Source organism: Rhinolophus hipposideros (genome assembly GCF_964194185.1).
Source record: "Rhinolophus hipposideros genome assembly, chromosome: 23".
In the NCBI taxonomy this organism is placed as follows: Eukaryota; Metazoa; Chordata; class Mammalia; order Chiroptera; family Rhinolophidae; genus Rhinolophus; species Rhinolophus hipposideros.
The window spans coordinates 20,227,918-20,249,561 of NC_138069.1; the positions used below are offsets into that span (position 1 = coordinate 20,227,918).

The 21,644-nt window shown below is 33.8% G+C and overlaps 1 protein-coding gene across 2 annotated transcripts in view; it reads left to right on the forward strand.

Annotated features, from left to right (window-relative positions):
• Window positions 1-21,644, forward strand: part of LOC308491905 (RNA-binding protein 27) — a 60,532-nt gene that overhangs the window by 19,229 nt on the left and 19,659 nt on the right. The window contains exons 4-12 of one of the 2 annotated variants that reach the window (XM_081036091.1): window positions 503-594; window positions 1,260-1,453; window positions 2,200-2,463; window positions 3,938-4,231; window positions 6,099-6,233; window positions 14,871-15,035; window positions 16,621-16,770; window positions 19,402-19,546; window positions 20,513-20,666. In XM_081036091.1, coding sequence (XP_080892217.1) covers window positions 503-594; window positions 1,260-1,453; window positions 2,200-2,463; window positions 3,938-4,231; window positions 6,099-6,233; window positions 14,871-15,035; window positions 16,621-16,770; window positions 19,402-19,546; window positions 20,513-20,666 — 1,593 coding nt within the window. The remainder of the gene's footprint in view (window positions 1-502; window positions 595-1,259; window positions 1,454-2,199; window positions 2,464-3,937; window positions 4,232-6,098; window positions 6,234-14,870; window positions 15,036-16,620; window positions 16,771-19,401; window positions 19,547-20,512; window positions 20,667-21,644) is intronic. The other variant, XM_081036092.1, reaches the window with a different exon arrangement.

Here is a 21,644-nt window from a genome sequence, read left to right on the forward strand (position 1 = left end):
TGTTTTACTATATGTTGCTTAGAAATAGAGATTTGTTGTTTCTACTATTTGAATTAAAAGTATAAATTGCTGTTTCCCACCTACACTGCTATTCTCTACCTTCAATTAACATTCAAAAATTAACATCATCAGCATCTTTTTTAATTTTTCCCTGTTGCCAAACTTTTTGGATGTGATTTTTATTTTAAATTTTTTATTGGGGAACAGTGTGTTTTTCCAGGACCCATCAGCTTCAAGTCAAGTCATTGTTTTCAATCTAGTTGTGGAGGGCGCAGCTCACTGGTCCATGTGGGAGTTGAACCGGCAACCTGGGTGTTATGAGCACTGCGCTCTAACTGAGCCAGCTGGCAGCCCTGATTTTTTTTTTTTTTTTGATGGAATTTGACTTTAGTATTTCTGTTTATTTCTTTGTGCTCTCTTTGTGCCAGAAAAATTACCAGGTGGATGTGTTTTATAGTTTGTAGAAGGACTATTCTTGTTTCTAATGAATGTTTTCATATAGGTATTTCAGGAGCCAGCGGAGGAAGAACGAGATGGCAGAAAAAAGAAATATCCTAGTCCCCAGAAGACTCGTTCAGAATCTAGTGAACGAAGGTTTGTGTTTATCTTTAATAAAGAAAACATTGATAAACTCACTTTTCAGTTACTTTAGAAGGGCATTAAAGGGATTTTCAAAATATGCAATGACCTCTCTGAACTGATTAAAGAAAGAGAATGTTACCTTTCTTCCTTCCATTCTTTCTGTTTGTCTTTGTCATATTTTCTCTTCTTTTCATAAACAGTCATCATTATGTGTTTTCCCCAAGAGCTCAGGGGTGGGAGCAGTCTCCTTAGAGAATAATAATGAAATGTTCCATTTGGTTAGGGGTGCTTAGTATTAAAATCATCCATAGCATTTTATATTACAAGTAGTGCATTGTATATGTTGAACAATCAGCCTACCGTTAAAAATTTAGTCTTTGTTTAGGAAAACTTTGTTGAGCCTTTTTCTTGTCTAGTTTTAAATATGTATTTTTCTCCCTCCGCCTCCCCATACTTTGGATTCACCTCTTTTTTTCAATTCGCCCAATCCAGTGTACTTGAGGGAATGTTGTTTCTTTTTAATGGATTAGACAAATTATGTGGTGTTCTTATGGCTTTCTAAAAAAGCATAGATATTATGAATTTTGATGAATCAGGAAGGGTATTTCATACTACCTATTTGTTTGCATACTTGGTTTCTATAGTGTACATATGGCTTTTATATCTGTGTATTATAGAACACGTGAGAAGAAAAGAGAAGATGGCAAGTGGAGAGACTATGACCGGTATTATGAGCGGAATGAATTGTACCGGGAGAAGTATGACTGGAGGAGAGGCAGGAGTAAGAGCCGGAGTAAAAGCCGAGGCCTGAGTCGGAGTCGAAGCCGAAGCCGGGGACGCAGCAAAGACCGGGATCCAAACAGGAATGTTGGTGAGTAGATGAGGCTTCCCCCCAAAAACTCCATAGTTGCTTATCTTCCTATATCACAAGAGTACCAGAACTTCCCTTAAAGGCTCATGTACCTTTACTATGTCTGAGCAGTGTAAAATCTGGAATTGTCTCCAAAAACATTGATTTTGTTACAAAGACAGGGCTCTATTTTGAGGATAGAGTCAAAGGAGGTTGACTAAAAAGAAGCTGTATAAGTGTATCACAGTATGCACATGTGTACACTTAAGTCATTTGTATAACTGAGACAATTGTCCTTTAATCAACAAAGCTATCAGTGGAGGTAGAGGATTGCCTGCCACTCTCTCCTCAGTCAAGAAAGAATTGATTTGCTTTAAGGTTGCCTAGAATTTATAAAATTAAAAAAGAAAAAAATATAAATAGATTACTGGATTCCCAACCACTGATCTCCTGAGATATTAGTTTGGGAGTCAATTCTTGGATAGTATTTTTATTAAATATCATGGGAGAAGCTGGCCTTTCTTTGTTATGTATTAGTGTTGGTGTTATAAAAGATGATTTTAGACAAGTTATTGGTCAAGATATATCACGTTGTTGATGTTCCTACTTTTAGGATATATTAATAATGAGAGCACTTTGAAACATGGATAGCTCAGTAAGTTTACTTCAGTATTTCATCTTTCCTATTTTGTAAGTCAGAAAATAAACATAGTTTAATAATAAATGTCTGATCTTATTTGTTTCTTGTTTATATTTTGTCTCTAAAGCAGAGCACAGGGAAAGATCCAAGTTTAAGAGTGAGAGGAATGATTTGGAGAGTTCGTATGTGCCTGCACCTGCACCACCTCCAAACTCTTCCGAGCAGTACTCCTCGGGGGCACAGTCTATTCCCAGCACAGTGACTGTGATTGCACCTGCACACCACTCTGAAAACACAACAGAGAGTTGGTCTAATTACTATAACAATCATAGCTCTTCCAATTCTTTTGGTCGAAACCCACCACCAAAGAGGCGATGCAGAGATTATGACGGTAAAAATTCTCTTTCATGTTGTACCCAGAAGTACTGGTAAAGCAGACGTGGTTAGTACTGCGTACCTTTTGATTGTAGTTCAGATTTTATTAAAAGGGATGAATGAGTAGTTGGATCTCTTTTGGCGTATGCTTATTTACTTGTTTGATTCATTAGTTTGGCTCTTGTTAAGGGAATGTTTGGATTTGACCCTTTATTTTTTGTTGTTCTTGTTGCTACAAACAGTATATACCACAAATTTGGTACACACAGGAATTATCATTTCTTTGTGTGGAGTTTAGTGCTGGGAATTTGTTATTTGCTGACTTTCCATTTGCATGACTGAATGGATCAGTATGTATGTATGTATATGTGTATTTTAACTTTTTGTTGTGGATATATTTAAATACTTATAAAATTGAAAAGTAATGTAATTAACTCTACTGTATCCATGACCTCACACCAACAATGATTAACTCACGGGCAAGCTTGTTTTCATCTGTACTCCCAACACTACTCCCTGACCTGTATTATTTGAAGCAAATTGCAGATATTAGAACATTTTTTCTGTAAATGTAGAATATGTATGTTTTTACATTTTATTTTTAAGTAGGGAATAGAAGTAAATCATAATTCAAGCATTTCCTCACTTTCACCTTGACCTTACAGCCACAGAGATCTCCTTCCCAAGGCCAATTTAATGTTGATCAATTTCTTGTGTATCTTTCCAAACATAGTCTCTGCATATGTATATAAACAAATATATATTTTCTCCCAGATTTTCTTTTTTAAATAAATGTTAGTATACTACTCACTTTCTTCTGCGTAATGTTTTTTTATACTTAGCAATATTTCCTGGCAGTCATCTTACATTAATACATAAAGAGCTTCCTCAGTATTTTTTAGTATTATATAAGTATAGAAATATATTTAACCTACTCCTTATTGATATATTCTCTAATAGTTCGCTGTTAACAAAGAATGCTGGTACATGATGCCCACTCTCTAATATTTTGCTGTTAAGAAAGAATAACCTGGTACATGATGCTCACTTGAATATTTTAAAATAAAGTTTCAACTTGTAGATATAGCAAAAATGGTTGCTTTAGAATAATATGAAAATAGATAGTGGAAATTATATCATCTAGTTCAAGTCCCTTATTTCCATCCAACCCCAGCCTTTGTTAAATTGGTATTTGTTTAAAATATCTGACTTTTTATTATGAAAACTTCAGAGCAAATGGGTGAGTAGTAGATAGTACCCTGTTTGACTCCGTTATTTGCTAACTCAACAAATTGTGGTCTCGTAGTGTAGCAAGTAGGGTATACCTGCCCCGACCTCAGGGATATGTGATGATTAACAGAATAACACTAGGAAAACATTTTGGAGAAAAACATTTTGTAAATCAGATTGGTGGGTTTATCAGCGACTTATTTTGTTTATTTTCTGATCTCTAAGTGGATCATAATAAGATTCTTCTTTTATTCTTTCAGAAAGAGGATTTTGTGTACTTGGTGACCTTTGTCAGTTTGATCATGGAAATGATCCCCTGGTTGTTGATGAAGTTGCTCTGCCAAGCATGATTCCTTTCCCTCCACCACCTCCTGGGCTTCCCCCTCCACCACCTCCTGGAATGTTAATGCCTCCGATGCCAGGCCCAGGCCCTGGCCCTGGTCCCGGTCCAGGCCCAGGCCCAGGCCCAGGTCCAGGTCCTGGCCATAACATGAGACTTCCTGTTCCCCAAGGACATGGCCAGCCTCCACCTTCTGTTGTGCTTCCCATACCAAGTAAGTATATGCTCACTAAATATTTCTTTAGCAGGGAATTATAGTTGGAAGCTATCCCTTTTAGCTAACTTGACAGTAGATTTAGTTTTTGAAAAGTAAATTAATAATAGAATTTGGAATATATTCCCATAATTAAGATGCTGTTTCCTTTTTTCTCATCCATTGTTGCATTGCGTTATTTGTAGTACCTCCAAGTATAAATTTTATCAATAGTGGCCTAATGTATATTGACCTGGAGTCAAAATCTTGATAGTTGATAGCATCTTAAGGAAGCCAGTGTTTTGAAGATGTCAGAAAAAAAACAAAACATGCCAGTAGTTTAATGAAATTTCCCAGTCTTTAAAGAAAATTTCTTCAAGAATATTGAAATAATTTTTTTATTTTTTTTAAGATTTTTATTGGGGAAGGGGAACAGGACTATATTGGGGAACAGTGTGTACTTCCAGGACTTTTTTTTTTCTCCAAGTCAAGTTGTTGTCCTTTCAGTCTTAGTTGTGGAGGGCACAGCTCAGCTCCAGGTCCAGTTGCTGTTGCTAGTTGCAGGGGGCGCAGCCCACCATCCCTTGCGGGAGTCAAACCAGCAACCTTGAGAGGATTGAGAGGATGTGCTCCAACCAACTGAGCCATTTGGGAGCTATGCGGCAGCTCAGCTCAAGGTGTCGTGTTCAATCTTAGTTGCAGGGGGCGGAGCCCACCATCCCTTGCGGGACTCGAAAATTGAACTGGCAACCTTGTGGTTGAGACCCCACTGGCCCATGTGGGAATCGAACCGGCAGCCTTCAGAGTTAGGAGCACGGAGCTCTAAACTCCTGACCCACCGGGCCGGCCCCCTAAATTTTTTAAATGTAATTGAAAAAAATTATAGGGTGGACAGTTTACATGTGTGTATAGGAAAATATCGACTTGATGACATTTAACATTGCTAAGGGATTGCAAATTATTATTTTAAAAAATGATTGTCATTTAGTTTCAGTTTAAAGTACTTTTTCAATTTTTTTTTTACTTTTTATGTTTGAAATTATAGACTCACAAGAAGTCGCAAAAATGGTTTAGCATGATCGTGTTTACCTGTCATTTAGCTTTCCTGCAGCAACGTTCTCTACAGAACATATTTCCTTAAAATTGATAGAGGTTTCGAGACATTTAATGCATATATCTGGTCAATAGAAATATGTTTCTTTTAACTTAGCATTTGTGAATATTTAATATTGTCACATAAATGGTATAATTGTAAAGCTCAAGTTGAGAGTTTACTTCCAGGTGAAAAAGTATCTTCATATATAGTAATTCTCGTAATAAACGTTATTCTAGGATGGGAACACACCTTTTTAAAGGTTAAATCCAAGAATGTCATTTGCCTCCAACATTTTACTGTGAAAAATTTTAAGCAAACAGAAAAATTGAAAGAAACTGACCACACATACTCACCATCTAGGTTCTACAGTTAATGTTTTACTATACTTATATTATCACATATCTTTTCATCTCTCCATTTTTATTTTTTATGGTATTTTATAATGTATTGCAGTCATGATTACACTTAAACATGTTTATCATTGAACTTTACCATCACCCCAGAAAGTTTGTTCCGGTCGCTTCCCGCCATTTTCCGTTCCCACCCCGCAGAAGAACCAGTTCTGCTTTTTTTTCACTCTAGATTAGTTTTGTATATTCTAGAACTAAAATGTCATTTTAATTAATTATGTAACTCACAGTGCTTAAGTCTGCATATTATCAAATTCCTTAATTCTGTTTAAGCCAAAGTAGGTATTTTAAGTATGAATACCCGAATTAGTACTTTTACAGTGAGTGTTTTTATTAGTTAGGAAATACTAATGCTCTATCTTTTCCTTTTTGTTATCTGTAGGACCACCCATAACACAGTCAAGCTTAATAAACAATCGTGACCAGCCTGGGACAAGTGCAGTGCCCAATCTTGCACCAGTGGGAGCAAGACTACCTCCTCCTTTACCCCAAAACCTCCTTTATACAGTATCAGAACGTAAGTAAATGTTTCTTTTGACTTAAAATTGCTAGGGTATAGAAAAACCAAGTTTTCCCATATCAGTGTTATACTTTAAAAAATACAGTTAATTTCTATTCTTCTGGACAGTGCTATGTAAAAATTATGTTTGTATTTACAAGCAGTTCATTATGTGATTATGCTATGTAGCCATGTCTTAACTGTGTGTGATAATGCGAGAAAGGCAAGGCCTTCTGTTTCAGAGAAGCCTACTCTGCCGTAGAGTAGCAACATTTAGTCTCTTCTAAAGAGAATTTATTTTGAAACTTCTATTACATTATTCCTCTGACTAAATTCCCAGAGCATAAGGCTTATGTCCTAAGTATACAAAGGTTGGATAAAATGTGCCTAATAATTATTTAACTTGTATGCTGAAGTGAAGATAGCATCATTTACACTGTAATACTTAGTGGTTAGGTTATTTGTGACATTTATGTTTAACTAATATTTTTCATGAATCCTAATTCTTTTGTATTTCTCAGGTGCTTTTGTTGTTTTTATTTTGCTAAGTAAGGCTTCTAAAAAAATTCCTTTGTCCAAAAACATAAAAATAAGGTAGCTGGTTGTTTAAAATGTTAGATTGTGAGATTTTTCTCTGCAGAGCCAGGTAACTTTATGGATAAATTTATTTTTTATGTAACTGTTTTTCATAAACATTTTTACATCTCTGTCATGTTATGAAGAGGCAATTCAGCAACATGATTAAGCCCAGGTTCAAATCCTGGTTTCATCACTTACTGTCACTATGACTTGGGCAAGTTACGTAACCTCTCTATCACAAATTTCTGTTCTGTGAAATGGAAATAATAATATGCCCCTTTTAAAGGTTGTTTTAAGAAATAAATGAATTAATACATATAAAGCATCTAGAACAGTACCTGCCACCTAATAAGCTATATATAAGGATTATTTATTATAATATAGTGGTGGTTATTACCTCCTTAAATTTGAACCACTCAGGAATGACTATTATCTTCTCCTTAAGTTTCTACCTCCACCATCCCTATTTGTTAATGGAAATAACACCTAATTGCCTGGAATTGAAACCTTGACATGACTGTCTCATTGCTTTGCTTTTTTATATGTAATTAAGGAAAATGTTTTTTCTCTTTTCCTGTGAAGTAGCCCTTTCTCTATATTCCTACTGTGGTTTCTCCCCTCATGCACACTTGAGAATCACCTCATGTTTGGATTATTGCTACTATCTTCTGGATTACATTATGTTCGCGCCCCCCCCCCCACCCCAAGTCACACCACATAATGTGGCTTAGCTAATTTTCCTGAGAAAACCAACATTGAATTCCTCATGAGAACTCTTCAGTGGCCACTTGTTTCCTTTGAAACCATAGATGAACCTCTCTCTGTGGCTTCTAACTCTTTCTAATTTACCCTCCCTTCTTGGTAAGGTTGTTTTCACTATTTGCCAACATGCGCCTTCTCTGGTCAGGCCAATTATACCATCTGTACCCCTGTCATGACTCAGCTTTCTTTTTTTTTTTTTTTTTTTAATTAATTTTATTGGGGTGACAATTGTTAGTAAATTTACATAGATTTCAGGTGTACAATTCTGTATTACATCGTCTATAAATCCCATTGTGTGTTCACCACCCAGAGTCAGTTCTCCTTCCATCACCATATATTTGATCCCCTTTACCCTCATCACCCACCCCCCACCCCCTTACCCTCTGGTAACCACTAAATTATTGTCTGTGTCTATGAGTTTTTGTTTCTCATTTGTTTGTCTTGTTCTTTTTGGTTTATATACCACATATCAGTGAAATCATAGGGTTCTCTGCTTTTTCTGTCTGACTTATTTCACTTAGCATTATTCTCTCGAGATCCATCCATGTTGTCACAAATGCTCCTATATCATCTTTCCTTAACGCCGAATAGTATTCCATTGTGTATATGTACCACAACTTCTTTATCCATTCATCTATCGAAGGACATTTTGGTTGTTTCCATGTCTTGGCCACCGTAAACAAAGCTGCAATGAACATTGGAGTACACGTGTCTCTGTAGAGAAATGCTTTTATATTTTTGGGGTAGATACCCAGGAGAGCGATTGCTGGGTCATATGGTAATTCTATTCGTAATTTCTTGAGGAACCTCCACACTGCCTTCCATAGCGGCTGCACCAGTCTGCATTCCCACCAACAGTGTATGAGAGTTCCTTTTTCTCCACAGCCTCTCCAACACTTGTTACTATTTGTTTTGTTGATGAAAGCCATTCTGACTGGGGTGAGGTGATATCTCATTGTGGTTTTCATTTGCATTTCTCTGATGATTAGCGATGTTGAGCATTTTTTCATATGTCTATTTGCCATTTGTATATCCTCTTTGGAGAAATGTCTCTTCAGGTCCTCTGTCCATTTTTCAATTGGGTTGTTTGTTCTTTTGTTGTTGAGTTTCATGAGTTCCTTGTATATTTTGGATATTAGCCCCTTATCAGAGGAACTGTTTGCGAAAATCTTCTCCCATTCAGTTGGTTGCCTCATTATTTTGTCAATAGTTTCTTTTGCTGTGCAGAAGCTTTTCAGTTTCATATAATCCCATTTGTTTATTTTAGTTTTTACTTCCATTGCCTTTGGAATGACTCAGCTTTCTTTTCCTGTCTTCATTCCTGGTAATATGCTCTCCTATTCTTTTAAAGCCCAAATTTTCTGAGTACACAGGAAACATTCTGTCTCTGTTCTAAACTCCTACAGTCCCAAAAAACATTTATTATATGATGACACAATTGTATATAGACCTCTGTTTGATTTCCTTTCATGTATGTAAATCTTATACTCAGCTGAGCTTTTTCAGAACAGAAACCATACCTGATATTTAAATAATTGTTTTTCTTGTTTCACACTTAACTCCTTCAGTTTTCTAATTACTATAGTGTCTTTTTATAGTCCATATTTGTTTTGCTGCATCTTGTTATTTAATTATGGGGCATTTCAAACATACATTAAAATATAGATGATAGTATGATGAACTCTCCATCACTCAGTTTCAATAGTTACCAATCCCTTTTCGTCTGTTCCCCCCAGATCAGCTCTTAACATTATTTCTTAATGCTGTTGGACTTGCAAATATGAAAAATGGATGCTTTATATGAGAATTGAGTCTGTTATAGATGGCACATTTTCATACTATTAAATTTAGCATTGTGACTCACGATAAAAGTTCCATTTTTTTTATTAATTAAAAAATCTGGCAGTTACCATTTATTTTAATATTGTTAAATTTAACATTATAACTATAAAAATTCCATTTTGGTTTTAATTTCTAAAAATTTGACAGTTATCATTTCATTGACTCAGCTTTTAATATTAATTCAGCAAGTACATATTGAGGACCTACTATGTCAGGCCTCGTGCTACCATGTTTCCCCGAAAGTAAGACCTAGCCGGACAATCAGCTCTAATGAGTCTTTTGCAGCAAAGATTAATACAAGACCCAGTCTTATATAGTATAATATCATATTATAATTATTATATGATATTATATGATATTATATTGTATAAGACTGGGTCTTATTTTAATATAACATAAAGTTATATAATTTAATAATATTATATAATATAGTAATATTATATAAGACCCGGTCTTATATTAATTTTTGCTCCAAAAGATGCATTGGAGCTGATTGTCCGGCTAGGTCTTATTTTCGGGGAAATATGGTAGACAGTAGGGAGCCAAAATGAATAAGATATTTGAGCTCATGTTACTTGTAGACCATTTTTCTACTACTTTTAAAAGCAAGGATATCTTGTGGCATGTCAGTAAAGGCCTTTTAGAACAGAAATTCCAAATTGTTTTTCAGAGGGTGGTAATATATCTAATAAAACTTTGGGGACCAATATAGTTAGCAACTTCTTATTTTGCCACGTGAAGTGCTGTATATGAAAATATCTAATATTTCAATTTTAAAAATACACTTTTACACCACAAAAGGACAATATCAGAATAAAGGACAATCCTTGTATATTTGTTTTTATGAAATATTAGTTATATTTTTTCCCATTTCTGTCTCAGACTAATGAAAGGTAATAACTTCCCATTGATATTTGTGAATTACTGCTTTAGATGATAATTTTATGAGCTGTGTCAGTGTTTGTAGAGATTTAGTTGGTTGGCAGCTGAATATTTCGAAAGTTAGAGAATATTCATATTAATTTGAAATTCTATGCAAACTATGTTTTTTTTCCTTGAAAGTTAAAGTTTGATTCTAAAATTTATAAGGTATTTGAAAACCTAATATGTATTTCCTGATAATTTAAACATTATAAAAAGGTGTGTGTTTTTTTTGTTTTCTGGTGTTTTCTTTTTGGTGTAGTATATATGTAGTTTGTCAGTCATACATTTTTTGTATCTTTCTATTCATTTGATTTAAAAATGTTTTTTTAATTGCCTTTCAGACAGATCTAAGTTGAATCTCTCAAATTTATTTTTTAAATACTCTCGTTTATTTTTTAAATACTGTAATTGGTAATTTCAAAAAACTTAGAACTTGCTTCAGTTCAGATGAATTAAAAAGCTATATAGTAGTATGTTTGCATTGTAATAGAGAACTTGAGCTATCCTCTAAGTTTAACAAGTTGGGAAAGTTTAAATTATGGATATTTTGTCATTAAAATTACCATTGAAATTCATAACACAGAGAATGTTTATAAATGAAAAACAGCGTATCAAATGGGTATTAAGTTGTGAAAATTATATCAATGGGAACCCAAAATAAATATAGAAAACTGAAGTCTGGATTTTTGGAGGTAAGACTAGAACTGTACTAAGAATATACAGATGAATAAGAAATAATATGTCTCCTAAGAAGTGAAAAATCTAATAGTGGAAAGAAATACGTAACAAACAAACAAACAAACAATAAGCCCCCAAACCCAAAAACTAATTACAGTGTATTTTGCTGTTATAACTAAATGAGCAGAGTACTTCAGAAGCTCAATTGACAAAGGAACTAATTCTGCCAAAAATTAACTTTATCTAGTCTGTAATTATCAGTTGTTTTGGAAGAAGACAATGGAATAGTAAAGGATGAAAAAGAATAACCCAACTGTAAAATTGATAGGATATATGTTATTTAAAAGTTAATTATCAAATGGTTATAGTTTTAAAAAACTCTGAAATTTTGTTATATTTGTTAAAATGTCACATACTCTGAAAAGGGCTTAAATAATGAGATATAACTGGAATTGTCTGGAAGACATCAATGTCATATACCTATTAAAATCAACTAGTTCCTCTGAAGTATTTAAACATTTTACCCAAATTTGAGGTCATCAATTCAGTGTATGTTTTCTTTTTTCTTTTTTGATTTTTCACAAGACCATTTTTAAGTATACTGTTTCTGCCTTAAATTTGATCTGTTTCTTTTGCTTCTTTGAAGAAGACAGTAGAAATGTTTTGTCACTGCCTAGTGTGTGTGGAAAAGTAATAGTAGACTATAACATCCTGGATTCTAGAGACTGAATCTTAGTTTAAAGATAGTTGTCAATCTTCAAACGAATTTACATAAATTATCTTTATCATTCTGAAAAAACATTTTGTCTTAACTATGTAAAATTATTAAAACACTGTATTCCTGAACTTGAGATTACTTGTTTCTGTGGAATGCATAACATTTCTCTGTGCAGAATCATAGACTTTGATGTTCAGAAAAGTGAATCAGTCTCCAGCAAAAGCATTGTATATTGACTAGAGTTTTTCTCCCCTTGTGTCTTCCTTGGATTTGTGTTGCATTAGTTGTCATTTTGTCCATTTCAACATGAGATACTCATCCAAAGAAATATTTGTCATTGAGATACTTTTAATAAATAAGCTTTCATCCCTTCTTTAAGTGCCTTAAAGAATTCCCACTATGCCCCAGGCATGGTAGGCCCTGGAACTTCAGAAGGTGTGCCAGGGATCTTGGGTTCTAATAGAGAAGACACATAAATATGGCCAATAATTGGAAGGTGTAACTTTATATTTTTTCTAATTGGGCTTTTTGTTTAAAACTTAGGATTTTTTTCCATGTGCATAGTGTTAAAGATTAAATCAGGAAACTTACAAAGAGTAGCTAAAATTTTAGTTTGAATAAAGACTGTCTTCGACTAACTAGAGTTAACAATGCGAATATAAAAATGTTGCTAATCAGGCATGTAAGATATATGAACAACTTAAGATAGGAACATGAACTTGGTATTTTTGAAATTTGGAATTATCTAGTCATACTCCGCATTGATCAAAACTAAATTGAATGAATGAATATAAGTTGTGAATGGCTCATCTTCACCATTATTGTAACCTATTTGATTTTTAAAAACTATTATGGAAATTTTCAAATATACACAAATGGAGAGCAAATACTATAGTAATCTTCATGTACTCATTTACCTGCTTTAGTGTTTATAAACAAATGGTTAATCTTGCTTTATCTATCTATAACTCACCCCTGACTTGATTATTTTAGAACAAGCCCCAAACATAACATTTTATCTGTAAAAACTTACATATTTTTAAAGGGTAAGGATTAAACTCACACAATCACAGTACTTTATCACAATCCCCAAAAAGTTTGTAAGTTCACTGTTGTCACATATCCAGTCAGTGTTCGTATTTCCCAACTATGTCATAAATGGTTTTTTACAGCTGATTGATTTGAAGCTGGATCCAAACAAGGTTACCCATTACTTTTAGTTTCTTAAGTCTTTAAATGTAACAATTTCCCTTACCTCTTTTTTTCCCTTTCGATATTTATTTGTTGAAGAAACAGGTCATTTGTACTGTAGTATTTTTTCACATTCTGGACTTTGCACATTGCATCTCCTGGTATCATTTAACACATTCCTCTATCCTCTGTATTTCTTGTAAATTGTTAGATCACGAGACTTACTTCGATTCACATCTGGCTTTTTCTTTTTTTGGCATGAATTATTTTATTGATGGGGTTATATCCTTCCTATTGCAGTACATCATATACATAATATCAAGTTGTCTCCTTTCTGTATTATAAATACTGATCAGTAGGTGCAAGTGTTTTCATCCTGATCCATCCATTTTAAAAGTGCTCTTGGTTTCAGCAGCCATTGTGATTACTGCCAAGATCTCGTTTCATTAGAGGTTTTAAAAGTGTCATATTCTAATTCTGTGAATTTCTAAACAGCCATCTTTCTGAAAAGGTTTGAAAGCATATTCTTTGTTATTTGTTTTAAAAAGACATTGTGTGAACTAGCCTTTTAGTTTCCAGTTTACTTTGAGATAGTTATTAATTAAGTATACTCGGTACATTGAGTGCTATGTCATAAATTTAAACTAGTCATACTGACTGAGATTGTACTTCCCGCTTTTCTCTTTAGCACATTTCTTCATTCTGCAAGGAATTCTCTGCAGTAGATCATTCTCAAATGGATATATATTTTCACATCATTGAGAATATTCTAAATTGTATTTACAATGTAATGATTATCCTTTTCTGAGTAAATTTTGAAAGGATTGGTGCTGAATGCACAGTATGTGTGTGGTCTGTTATACAGTATGATTGGTCACCTCCTCCGTATATAGGGAAGAGAAGGGTAGTAATGTTTAGCACATCTGTTTCCCCTTTGTATTTACTTGAAATCAAGTGGGTGCTATGTGGCTAGTTGTATTAAAGTGTATTAAAAATATTTTGGAATACTACAACTTCCAAGGACATTTCATTAGGTATTTAAAAAAATTCTAAATTCACTTTATTTTGTCTTGTATCACATAGTGAATGTCTGTCTGACTTCAGATATAAAATATTAAATAAATCTTATAAATAGGTCTCTCATGGTGTAGTCAGTGAAAGAGATACTATTACATGACCAAAGGGAGGTTTTTGTCTTTTTTAATCTTGTTCTACAAAATTTGGCGTCATTGTGTCTGACATTCTTGCACCTAAATGTGCTTTCTTTCAAAAAGTGTTCTTAATATCTGAGATAATTTCATATGTACAGTGACTGGTTTGTTTTTCTGGGATTTTATCCTTTTTTTTTCTTTATATTTGTTATCCACCGACTCATGGGATAACAAATTTTTACTCTTAATTTTTACTTTTAGACATTTTCAAAAGTAGGTTATGCTTGTGGTGATGTTTTTCTTTTTCTTTTTCTTTTTTTTTTAAGTTCCTTTGTTGTTTTTTCTGTTCCTAGATATGGGAGTGTATTTTGTGCCAACCTGAAATTATGTGAGTTTGAGGAGAAATGTTTTTGTTTTCCGATGGGTGTGACAGCCTTTATAACCATATGTCTCATCGGATGCAAAACTCGACATGAATAGTAGTTCAAAGTTCCTTGGTCTAATAACTTGATGTGGTTGAATGTTCAGTTTCCAGTAAAATTAAAACATAATTATTTCACTTAATCTTATAAAAGGTGAAGATTATGCAGTTATGCTACTTAATTCTTACTCTTTTTTTATACCTCAATGCATCCTAACCAGTGCATGTCTGTTTCTTGAGTTAGAATCTCGGTAACATCTTTCTCAAATACTGTTCCTGTTGGTGTACTTTCTCTGTTCTTGGCTCAAGTCTCAGGAATACATCATTACCTAAGTAAGAGAAGCTTGTGACTCTCAATCCCAGCTGCCCTCCTATTCTTTCCTCTATAGGACAGCCCATGTACTCTCGTGAACATGGTGCTGCTGCATCTGAGCGACTTCAGTTGGGGACACCGCCTCCTCTGTTGGCAGCTCGTTTGGTGCCACCTCGCAACCTCATGGGATCCTCCATTGGGTACCATACCTCAGTCTCCAGCCCTACCCCTCTGGTCCCAGGTAAGCTTTGCTACGGATGGCCATCCACCTTTCTGACCTTTTGTACCACAAGCTGGCCAGCCTAAGGAATGACCTGCTATCCTGATCTGTCACACATCCTGATTAAAGCTCTTAGATAGTTTGTGGGTTTTTTTCTGTTCCTCTGCTTCGTTGGTTTGTCCCTAGTGGCTGCTAGATGATTAGGCCTCCTGTGTGGATATCTCTGGTGTCCTCTGTATTTACTTTCAGTGCCGCGGTAACAAAAGTCATTCCTTAAACTAGTTTCTAATCTGATAGATGGGAAGAGAGTATCTACTTGTGTGTTTCCTAATAATTATATGTTGTAAGAAAAGCTGGGTTAATTTTTCTTTGAAACAAAAACATCTGGTTTCTTTCTGATCGTGGATAAACATGTCTTTTTTTCTCTCTGCCCCTTGTTGTATGGACTGACTGTATAATGTATTGATTGCTTGAAAACTCTTCTGTTGACATACACGTTGGAAGATCTGTGGAGTGCTTTGTGGACGTCTCAGGAAGTTCTTAATATTTATCACTTTGCCTTTAGATCTCAGTTCATAATTAATAAAAGGACTTTGAAGTTTCTTGGGTTCTGTGTATTTCCGGGAATTATAGAACAAGGTCATTTGATTATGTAACTTTTAAAACTTTTAGGAGCCTTAATGATAGATTTTCTGTCTAGAGTAACAAGTGGCAACTTAAAACTTTTTAAACCATAATTTGATGATCTTATACTTTGAATCGTAGAACTGATTGGCCAATAATAGCTTATCTTGCAGCTGAAATTTATTATGAATGACGTAAAGAATTTTTCCATTAAGGAAAAAAAATAAAAAGAGATGCAAGGACTTCTAAATCACAATTGCGAAAATCAGTGCCTTCACTCAATATTAACCCTTTCATTTTATGTAGGGTGAAGAGGATATATACTATTTAGAGATCAGCACATTCAGAATTTTTGTTAACACTAACAAAATAGTTGCTTAGCGTTAGAATTTTAAAAATCAAATTTTATTTGTTGCGAAAACATAGGAGACGTGACAAAAGGCATTGATGAGGTGGGTAGTAGCAAGATAATTATATTGATAAATATAAAATTTATCTTATTTAGCTGTTTGAAGTCAAACATTTGAAATATATTTTATGTATGAAACTAGCTATTATCTCTCCAGTTTAAAGTGCAGATAACCTAATTAATAGATTGATTCCCCCTTAATTAAAAGAGTACTTAAAAATTGGTGAGACATGGTAACAGAGGAATCTCAACCAGTCCTTTATATAAGGTGTTCTATGAATGTGAAAATTTCTCTTAAAAATGTGCATTGAAGATTGGATTGGGTGATTAATATATATGATAAAAATTAAATGAATATATCGATACTTAAGAGTTGATTTGTGTATCTGTACTTTGTGATGGAGCATATTTATTTCTTCCACTTCCAATAGGTGTAACTACATACTGAAACTCAAAGAGAAATGTATATGGATTGATAAATTTGTTGAAGAAAATTCAATTTTTGCAGTTATAGTAATGAGAAATTTACATATTCTGATTTGTTATGTGTTTTGTTGTTTTATTTTCCCTCAGATTCATATGAACCAGATGGTTATAATCCAGAAGCTCCCAGTATTACCAGTTCTGGTAGATCTCAGTACAGACAGTTCTTTTCAAGAACACAGACACAACGCCCAAACCTGATTGGCCTAACTTCTGGAGATATGGATGCAAATCCAAGAGGTGAGAGCACCTCTTTTGTCATGCTGTGTTATACAAGAGTTAGGTATAACATTTCTGACGTCACTAAGCTCTAAAAGTACTTAACACACTATCTCTGAAGGGTGCTATTATAATCATCTCAAATGTTTTTGAATAACTTTATTTCCAAATTTTAAAGCTGTAATTAGAAAGTATTTTTAAGTAAAAATAATACTAATGTTATTGATTCGCTTTTTGTAGGACTTCAGGCTATTTTAGCTATGTACTATAGGCACTGTGATAGATACTGGTATAGAAAGATCAAATGACATGGTCCCTAGCCCTCAAAGAACTGATCATTTAAAGGCCTACGTTGTATCATAAGAGCTGTGCTTTGCACTAATAACAATTGAGAACCATAAAATTGACCATTTTTGGTGTTTGATTACAGTCATGTTAGGACCTTTAGAAACCATAGTCACAAACCTTAAAAGATTAAATGCAAGCATTTACTTTCAGTATGGATTCACACTCTTCTTTCTCCTCTCCTCAAAAAAAGGTAAAGCATTTGATGAGATTTCAATTTATTATTATCGTTAGATTTCTAATTTTAATGGCCATGTGCCATCCTGACATATTTTTTTAATTTAATTATGTGGTGAACATTTTCCTGTTCTTTCCTATCTTGATTTTATTAACTTTTCTTTACTGTCACTAATAACAATATTACCACTACAGGCCAACAGTTTGTGTTGACTAAACCAAATGCTCTTATATGTATTATTATCTCATATTCTTTACCAACAACTTCTTAAAAGAGATATGATTTTTATTCTCTTTTTACAGATAAAGACACTGAGGCTTAGAGAGGTTAAAGAACTTACCCAAGTCACACAGCTATTAATGGCAGAAGTGGAATTTGAACTCAGGTCTATCTAATTCCAAAGAATATGTTCTTACCTTCTGTGATATAAAACATATATTGTTACCCCAAAGTACCTGAAATTAGTCGGAAGATCATATTCTTAAAATTTCAGGTCTTTTGTCACTAGGCTGGGCTGTCTGTACATTGATACACAGTAATCCATTAATCTCTCTCAGTGTAGAAGTTATGTGTTTTTTATACAGCAGGCTTGCTTTGTCATCTTGGGCAAGTCACTTAACCTCCAGCTATATCTCTTTTCTTTTTTATAAAGCACTTTATAAAAGAAAAGCATTAGGCAGTGTCAGGTGGTAATGGTAACTATTTTAGGGAAGACATAAATTCTAGAATGCTTTATGCATCACAGTTGCTCTCTTGTCCATTATCCTCTGAAAACACAAGCCCTACAGAGCAGGGATCATATTTATTTTATTCAGTCATTATACCCAAGGTCTAATACAGCTGTTGGGCTATAGCATATGCTGAAGAAATACACGTTAAGTGAATGAATCTGTGTAATTTTCCTGTCATACAGATGAAATGCAACATACCACCCCCACCCCCATTTTTACCCCAGCCTCCAGTTCTACATATGTTATTATTTGCTGCTAATTTTACTTTTGATGGCATTGCTAAAGTTAGGGAGATAGTGAGAATATAACAGGCACATTTTTAGGTTATTTGCCTTTTTGTTTATCATCCCTCTTCCCATCCACATGTAATCCATTGTAAGATCAGTTTCTTACAGTATTTTAGTCTTAACTTGTGAATGAAATGCATCAATTCATAATACTGGATTTGGATTTTTCCCTCAACTTTTAAGTTTAAAAATTTTATAGAAAATCAAAGAAGTACAATAAACACCTGAATACCTTCACTTAGATTCACCAGTTGTTAATAGTTTGTGACCTTTTGACATGAATGCTTGCTTGTATGCCTGCACATTTCTCTCTTCCTCCCTGCTCCCCTCACATTTTTTTCTTTTTAGATTAAATTTATTGGGGTGACATTAGGTAATACATTATATGTTTCAAGTGTACAATTCTATAATCTGTATATTGCATTGTGTGCTTACCAACCAAATTCTGGTAGTCTTCTTCAATCACCATGGCCTCCTTTACCCCCTTCATTCTCCCACAATTTTTTCTTGAACCACTTGAGATTGTAGAGATTGTGACACTTTTTTTACATCTAAGAATAAGGATAATCCTGAATAAGCACAATATCATTGCCACACATAAGAAAAATCATAATTCCATAATAACATCCTATCCAGGTGAACTTCTTGTTGAATTACATCAGGAGACAAGTAATTTTACTCTACTTATGGTGCTAAGTTTGATTGCTTACCTAAGGTGATAATTGTTCAATCTCTCCATTGTAAAGTAAATAATTTGTGGAGTGATACTTTGGTATCAGATAAATATCTTATTCTCTAACAACATTTCATTCATTCATTCATTCATTCATTCATTCATTTTTTTTTTAGTTATTTTTTTATCCATTGATGATCTTTGTCTGAATCATTTGTTACATGGGTGTTGCCTATTACTTTTTAAATATTGGATATTATATTTTTTAAAAAGGATGCAGTTGATAAGTTTTTCTTGTTGCTTAGGTGTTTCTGAAAAGGAAGTGATAGTGGGTGCTATCCACAGTACTTTCTTAGGTTTTGGACTAAATATTTTAATCATTTGAAATTCCCCAAATGTAATGCATTTATTAGTAACATTAATTTTTGTTTCCAACAGCTGCTAACATTGTCATCCAGACTGAACCACCAGTTCCTGTTTCAATTAATAGCAACATAACCAGAGTAGTTCTTGAACCAGATAGCCGAAAAAGAGCTGTGGGTGGTTTGGAAGGACCACTCACAAAGAAACCTTGGCTGGGAAAGTAAGATAATTTGCTAATTAATAACATCAAATTGGTGTTTTTGTTATTTTTGTTTGCATTAGTAAATTTGTAAAATTAAGAGTTGTCATTAATTAGTGATTATCAAACTGTGTCTCAAAGTTGTGTCTAAAGACATCCTTAGAATGTCTTAGAAAATTGCAAAGCTAACAGAATATTTATAATTGGTATTGTAATTTGTATCTACTTATTTATAGACCTAACCCAATATTAAGAATTATTGAGACCCTGGAAATGAAAAGAAAATATATATATATGTCTATATATATATATAGATATATATATTTTTTTTAATTAATTTTTTTTTCTTTTTTATTGGGGAATATTGGGGGACAGTGTATTTTTCCAGGGCTCATCAGCTCTAAGTCATTGTCCTTCAATATAGTTGTGGAGGGCACAGCTCAGCTCCAAGTCCAGTCGCAGTTTTCGATATTAGTTGCAGGGGGTACAGCCCATCATCCTGCCCCTGTGGCAGCTCAGTGGCAGGTGATTGTCTTCAATCTGGTTATGCAGGGTGAAGCTCACTGGCCCACGTGGGAATTGAACCAGCAACCCTGTTGCTAAGAGCTTGCGCTCTAACCAACTGAGCCATCCAGCCATCCCAAAAATTCTGTAGTTTTGGAGAAGCTGAAAAATGCACCATAAAAAACAATGTTCTATTCTTTAATGTTAGATTCCTTGATAATTGTGGTAGATCTTTTTAGCATGATTTTTTAATTGTAGTTGGGCCTTTTTTTATGATCATTTGCCATTCAGTCTTCTTTTTTTCTCTCAACGTGTTCTATTCCCATGTATTAAGGATGATAGAAAATTATTTACTAGTTTCTGAAAACGTTAAGTGCTTACTAAAGACACATTAATAAATAAAACCTTACACGCTTTGCTTACATATCTCTTGGCTAGGCATAGGTGGGATAATTAACCAAGTCTTATTAATATTCCTTTCAGACAAGGGAATAACAATCAGAGTAAACCAGGATTCTTGAGAAAGAATCAGTATACAAATACCAAATTAGAAGTCAAGAAAATCCCTCAGGAATTGAACAACATCACCAAGCTCAATGAACACTTCAGCAAATTTGGAACTATTGTTAACATCCAGGTAAATATGGCTGTGTTGGTGACAAAATTTGTGTGTCTTATGCATTTTTGAAAACATTTCTACCAGCTCACTTTGCTTAAATGAGCCAGTGATTAGTCTGATCATCACTGCTAAGAGTTTTAAACTCTACTATATATCTGTATACCCAAATTAATGATGGGTAATTAATTGTTAAGCTGTTTCTTTGAATTGATTTGGTTCTTTTCTGCAACCTCTTCCTGAATGACACCGGGCTAGTTACTGTATTTTTATAGTTCTATCTTTGGACAAATGATTTTATCACCTGCTTTAGTATTCTAAATAGGTGAAATTCTTGGTAATTTCTAATATAGTCACTGTGTCTGTTGCCTGACTTTTATATTGTGGTAAAGTAGTTGTTGGTTAAAAATGGTTCTAATCTTGAGAATTTTAGACAGTGCAACATGTTATCTAATGTGAAATTGTAGCTTTTGTATTACTGCCTACTTGTTAGATATTTGAAATTACAAATTCGTGGTTGGGTGTTATGCTGTCATGGAAGGTACTTGACAGTGTCTTTAAGTTGGAATTTCAGTCAGTTACCCCTGATACTTAGTGTTTCCATCAAACCAAAATATAATTTCTGTAACTGAGTTTAAGAAGGTAGTATTGGGGGACTTGGTATTTCAAAGAATTGATCCAAAGTATTCTTTTCGAGAGATTTTTTAAGCAGTTTTTTCCCTGAGTGCAAAAGTAGTACAAGTTTAATTTTAGCAATAACAATTATTAATCTTTTGATGAAAAGACATACTATATTTATTTGTATGGAAGAATACACACACACCTTTTCTCTTTTTAAAAATGCTTCACACACTTAAAAAAATACAAAAGATGTGACCATACCAAATATCTCTACCTTTTTTTTCTTTAAATTTTTCCTAGGTCATTATGCTTTATCGCATTTAGAAAGATTAGATGGCTTGGTGTAGATGGATATATTAGTCTGCTAACATTGCCATA